This window comes from Montipora foliosa, chromosome 2 (genome assembly GCF_036669935.1).
Source record: "Montipora foliosa isolate CH-2021 chromosome 2, ASM3666993v2, whole genome shotgun sequence".
Lineage (NCBI taxonomy): Eukaryota > Metazoa > Cnidaria > Anthozoa > Scleractinia > Acroporidae > Montipora > Montipora foliosa.
Window position 1 is genome coordinate 64,145,757 of NC_090870.1, and position 6,518 is coordinate 64,152,274.

At 36.5% G+C, this 6,518-nt stretch overlaps 1 protein-coding gene across 1 annotated transcript; it reads right to left on the reverse strand.

Moving 5' to 3' along the window:
* Nucleotides 1-917: 917 nt before the first annotated feature.
* On the reverse strand, nt 918-6,303 carry LOC137991068 (uncharacterized). The gene is made up of 2 exons (XM_068836195.1): nt 5,112-6,303; nt 918-3,055 (listed from the first exon to the last, which is right to left on the reverse strand). The coding sequence occupies exons 1-2, from the start codon at nt 6,175-6,177 to the stop codon at nt 2,214-2,216; spliced, it is 1,908 nt and encodes a 635-aa protein (XP_068692296.1). The 5' UTR covers nt 6,178-6,303; the 3' UTR covers nt 918-2,213.
* Nucleotides 6,304-6,518: the final 215 nt, after the last annotated feature.

The following is a 6,518-nucleotide window of genomic DNA, read 5'->3' on the forward strand; positions in this document are numbered from 1 at the left end:
TCTGTCACCAAAGTAATGATAACAACTTGTGGTTATGGTTTAGGATTTATATACCACACATATGACAAAGTATCACGGTGGCTTACGATTCTTTTCTCTAGGGTGAGATTGGATGTCTGTGGAGAGGAGCATTGCATGATGACCCTAATAATGGCTGTGGAGGAGACAAGGAAATGTGCCTCTGGGTTCCACTATCAGTCATACTTGATCACACCCACCCACCTGACCCATGCAGGTTTGTGGGTAAATAAATATTAAAATCTTAGTAGCTGAGCACAAGGACTCTAATAATTGAGGAGATCATACAACATTAAAACAAATCAAAATGTTGGTTTTTGGCCTGATTTCAAGCCTGATTTCAAAAGGACTAAGGTACGAGTCTGTAAATTATGGGATTAACAACTATTGATCCACATAGTTAGAAAGAAGAGATTTACAAAATCCCCAAGTTTTGTGTTAATCGGGCAAGTTTTGACTGAGATACAGCCATTTATGAATGTCAAAATTACAAAGAAATGTTTGGTCATCTGGGCACAGCAATGGCCATAAAATAATTTCTTTTTCGTTTCTTTTTAAATTTTTTTGACGTTTCAAATTATAAGTGGCTGTATCTCGCTTAATATTGGGTTTATTAACACCAAACTTGGGGATTTTGTAAAGCTTGGGTGTGCACTTGCTAATTCCATAATTTATGGACTTGTACCTTGTCCCCCTTGGCTTGAAATCAGGCAACAAACTCAATCCACTTGTGACATGGAGTCAGGGACCATAGTGGTGTAATTGTTACTCCAAACATGACAAATACTCCCTGGTAATCCAAGGTTGATACACCCAAGATTACTAAGTTTTCTAAGAGGCTGGCTTGCTTGATAATTTGCATGGAAAAATGTTAAAAAGGGAGATATAAGACCGTTAGTGTGATTCAAATGTTGCTGTATTCACATTTCCTGAATAGGTTTGTCTATTTGACAGATTAATTTACATGACATAAATTATTACCTTAGTGAATAAAATATTTTTATAAGCAAAATATCAAAACATTGCCACAATAAGATTGAAGACACTACAGGGAACAGGTGTCTTTGAAATCTATTCTAATCTCTCACGTTTAAGCTATTAATTTTCTCCCTTTAATTTCGTTCAATCATGTTCAATTTTCATAACCCGACTAGTACTTCCAAATTTTCCTTTTATTAGCCCAAGAAAATGCTATAGATTGTGAACATTCTGGCATCAAAACCCATTGCAAATGGATGTTCCCTGTCAAATCCACACAGATTTTATCAAGAGAAAAATTTCAATAGTTTGGTCCTTGCACACAACTCTACCTTTTTCGGTTTTCAAATGACAGTGTAATTACTTTGTTTGCTTATACTTTTCTGTCACAGTTGCTTTAAATTAACTCAATGCTATAGTTTCAAAAATTAACCTTTAGAGAAACTATTGAAAGCCTAATTGAAGGCTAAAATTTTAAAGAAATACTTCATCATTAAATTTTAGCAAACTGAGCTAATTTTGGAGCAACTCTGATTTCTGTGACATGTTTTCACCCTTCTTCAAATAAATTCTTATCATTAAAGCTCAGCTGTACATTAAAATCTTACACATATGCTATGTAGAAAATAAGTTTCACAGTCCTCAGTTTTTTAAAAAAGAAATTATTCATTTTCATGTCTATTTACATTTTTCCTACAAGGATACTACTCCACAACAGAAAAATCAATGTCTTTCATGAAAGATCAATGTTCAAAATATTAAGTTACTTCAATGAATGGTATGCATGTTATGGGTGTCTTGAAAATGAAGACCCTAAGAGCCCTGAACACAAATTGAGTTGTGTTTGGCGGTATATTTACAGCAAACCTTGCGTATGAAAACATAAAAATACAACTTTTAGCAATTCTGGAGAGCAAAACAAAATCATCATTCATGGTTCAACAGAACCCTCAATAACAAAAAATATTTAGATAAATTTTAATCCAAACCTTGTGTGATGGCTTCCCTTCTGTTTATTAAAGCATAATAATATTACTTTTTAAGTTTCTGTTTTAAGGAATTTTAGATCATCCTGATAAAAGCATCCCTCACATAAAGTTGACAACAGATTAATGCATAGAATAGCAGCTAGACGGGTACTGCTATTATCAAATATAGCCATTCTCAAAGTGATACAAACATTGACCATGTTGATTTAAAATTTTAAAATCCCTTGATTACCAGTCCTTTCTACCCAGAATTGGAAGCACAGTCAAAACAAGTTTGTCTGAGTTCGCCAAGACGTTGTGTACTTCTGACATAGTCTGGCTTATCGTGCTTTCTCCATTAATCTCAAGAATCTCATCACCAGGATTAAGGAGTCCAGCCATGAATTTTGATGCAGAACAGTCCATGATACGACTGACAAAAACTCCTCCTTTGTACTGCTTGTATCCTTTTTGAATAAAAAACCCAAACAAGCCACCTGGGCTCCTCTGAAGTTCCAAAACATAAGCACCTCCAAGATCTTCACGCATCGCAACGATTTTTCCTAAGCTTTGTCCCCCTGTTGGTCGGCTGACAGCAGTTTGAGAGTCAAACCATTTCTTGGTCGATTCATTTACATGCAAGGAACTTTTTTTGGCTTTTTTGCTGAAAATCTTGCTCCTCCTTTTTCCCTTATTGGTTGTCAGCCTTGGCTTCTCACTGATTGGCACATCATTGACAATGTACAAACCAGATCGCCGACCAAATTTCCTCTTCTTTTTCTTCTTCTTTTCATCAAAACCACCTTGCAAAGAATCACGGAAAGATAAACCATCATTTCCAAAGCTACTGTTCCTTGGAAGCTCTGGCATGCTTCTCCATTTATGATTAACCATCACATCTCTTGGATCCGTCTCAGTAATTGGTTTGAGCTGATATGTGCTGAAATATCTTTCCCGGGCTGACATGTGGGGACGCAAGATAAATTCACTTTGTACACTATAAATAGTTTCAGCATCAGAATCAGGTTCATCTTGACTTCCACCACAACTACTGCTGTCTGAAAAAATACTTCTCCGATATATGCTGGATCCTGTAAAAATTAACAAAAAAAGTTGCATTATAGTTTTATCCAACCAAACATACAAACATTACACTACAGCAGTAAAATAATAGTTTCAATCATTTCTCAATCCGTTTTTCCAAGTTCCAATTCGTCACCCATGCATAACCTTCTAATAACCATGAAAACAGTTCTTTTTTTACTCAATAACAATATGTTGGAATCACATAAAAAATCGTGTTTTCAGTGGGGTTTAAAACTTACACGGTTTGAAAAGTGGCATAAAAGTTGTCCATGTACAAGAGAAACATCACCTTTTTCTCAGTTAAAAACTTGAAATGAAGCAAAATGCAAACCATATATAAAAAGAACAATAAAAATTGTCTGGGGTTTTTGCCCATCTGATATTTTTGAAGGAAAAATAAGTATTTTAATGACTTTGAATTTTTTTTTTTCGCATTTTGCATATATACTTAACATAATTTCTGTTCAATATTTTTTAGGAATTTTCTGAAGTGAAATATAATAATTCACTTCCTTTTCCCATTCTTCAAACCACTTTTGTTCCACTTATCAACATTAAATAACATTATATTTTCATTCAAATTTAATAACTTTTCCTTCTTGCAGCCTTCAAAATTTCGCATAATTCCCTAAAAAATAAATACACTGCGCCGAACGAAGTATTTTAAGCCCCTGCTATTAGTGAAATATTTACAATAATTCACAGCTTGCGTCAGCGGAAGATAATATTTTGCCAAAAATATACTTCAGTCCGAAAGGGCTCCGGCCTTTACAAGAAAATTAAAACTGTTTTTCGATGACTGGAACGTAAATGTATATCGAAAGAAAATTGCGTTTCTTTTCGTCTTTTGCTGACATTAGGGCCTTTTTAATTTTGTTTTAAAAACACCTGTCTAGGTAAATTACAAATGTTCCGAAGAATTACAAGAATTTATGCGGAAAGAAGTAAATTATGCTCTTCAGCCAATGACTTCCCACTATTTGAGTTGTGATGTCATTATCGAATAAACTCGAGCAGTGCTTTTAATCGGCACTTTTCACTCCACGATTCACTTTCGAAAATCGACATTTGCGCGATCGAGGAGTTTCACAGTACCCGAGAAAATACAAACAAATCAAGTCCAATCTTGGCGGCAGTTCTCCGCTATTTTTAAGTCAATTTAAGTATTTTTAGATAGCTTTCTAACAAAATCAAAACATCACTACTGCGTCATTCGTACGGAAGATAGCCAGATTTAAATAAAGCCGGAAGAAAACTACAAAAGCCAAAAAATGATCGTTTAAAAAAATGAACCCATACTTGTAAGAAAAGCGTCATTACAACATCGTGCTAAAACGGAGAAAGTGTTGACTTTGCTTCAGACACAAGCTTACACTCACATCTGCCTGAGAATCCTATAATTCTGTGGAAATATTGCAGAATTTGGAAGCTATTAAAATTCTTAAAAAATCCTTTTATTGCGCTTCCTGGAGGGAAACCGCCCCCGAATGAAGACTTTTGTCGATGATACTTCGTAATCACGTTGAATGTTTCAAATATAGCAGCGGATAAAATCTGAGGAAACTTTGATTAATTATGACGAGGAAACTTTTTCGCTGCTTCCTTTCAGTCCGCGAAAGCCAGAATATTATTTTCCACAACGTATAAACTATCGTAGGTTTGAACGTGAAAAAAAAAACTCTTGCCAAATTAAGTATTTCCAACATCTGTTTGAAAATAAAACCAAACCTTTTGCGTTAACAAGCATAACCCGCAACTAAACTAACTTTAAAAACCACAATACTAGTATATGGTTCCCTAAACTATTATTTACCCACTGCCGATCACTTGCTGCCAAAGACATGCAGCCAAGCGTGTAATAATTTTCGAGCTTGTTTTAGCACGTGCGAGGACACCAGGAACTGAATTGTGATTAACTCATTGGATCCGGATGAAACATTCGCTGTTACATTCTTCCATAAAATCTTGCATTTTTGGCCATCGAAAAATCAAAGCTTTGGTAAATTGAGCAATGTCTGAAAAAAAAAAAGCGAAAATGGTGTAAAATCTCAAAACACTCACCCCTTCGAATATTGGCACTCAACACTGATCCACTTCGATTTTGTCTTGCCTGGCAATAAGATGCAGATTCGGGTATGTCGAGGCTGTCAGCTTTGATCTCTTGATTTCTATAAGCCACAGATTTTAGAATTCCTCGCCGATCTTCTCTCTGCCTCGTTGTGTCAAAATTGATCCCTTGATAATCAAGGGAATTTCTCCTTGGAGACGACAACGCTGTCATACTCTTGGATTTCAAAGGAAGGCAATGCTTTTCGCTTAACCCAAGATCTAAGCATCTTTCTGTTTCAGCAGGTCGCCAGTGTGGCGTATGAGAGCGATCAGTCGAAATCCCACTGTCCTTGTCTGATTCTACACTTTCCCCGGGATATAGAAATTGTTTACTATGCCCAAAAGTCGGAGGTGTAGGTTCCCGAGAGGTCTTCGAATGCAGGGACTCTCGATCATGGTCGATTTCATCGAACGCACTGTCGCAGCTATCCTCAAGATAATGAAGTTTCATGGCTGCTGAGAGAGGCGGCGGTTTTCTTCTTGATATAGTGACAGCAGCACGAGAGTCTTCACCACTTATTTCCACTTGTAAAGTATCTGTTTTCGCTGTTTGTATTTCTTTTCGCTCCACTGATTTCAGTTCAGGCGACTCCGGGCGATCAAAACTCACAGACTGCCTGCTCAACCTGGACGATAAAACCGAAGGGGTTCTAGATTTTTTAAAAATTTCTGGGTACTTGAGCTCCAATTCTTTAAAGCGGTTCCGTGCTCGTTGTATGATTTCTTTTTGGGCAAAGAGATCTTCTTCGAACATAACGCTTTTTCGATTCATGCTCCTCGACGAAGAAAGGTCAACCATGCTCCTAGAAAATCCATTCCTGTGGTTACGAACAGATGACAACAAAGGATCAATATGTCTCTGCGGAGAGTAAATGTTTGCAACGTTGTCTTTGGCATCGTCGAAACTCGGAGCACCTGACATTCGGCTTTGATTTTTGTTCAACTGGGTTGAAGGGCTTGCGTCTTTTAACAGACTATCCAATCTATATATTTCCTCGTTCGTCGACATTTTTAGCATATTCAGATCTTCAATGTGGTACCCGCTCCGAAAAAGAGGCTGAAAATATTCTACACAACCATAATCATCTGCGATTCCTGCGAAACGACGACTGATATTTGAGACAAGAAATTCGTTAAAAGAATTTGTTTGATTTTCTTGACGTCATTTTCAAGTTCTCGACGAGTACCCATTCAAAACCAACCAATCGAATTTCATTTCCGATTATGTTAATATTCTCATTCCTAAAAATAGTTCCTATGTTCTGTTCCAAGACGACGGTCAAGACACAATAGCAAACGCGAGGGTCTTGCCATAAAACTGTCATTATCTTGCTTAACTCCCACAAGTTCAATATCACC

What these genes read in the sequence shown, in the direction of transcription:
- LOC137991068 (XM_068836195.1), bottom strand. Translation starts at nt 6,177, where the DNA reads ATGCTAAAAATGTCGACGAACGAGGAAATATATAGATTGGATAGTCTG. An exon ending in GAGTGCCAATATTCGAAGGG is followed by an intron (nt 3,056 to 5,111) that starts GTGAGTGTTTTG and finishes TAATTTTTACAG; the next exon opens with GATCCAGCATATATCGGAGA.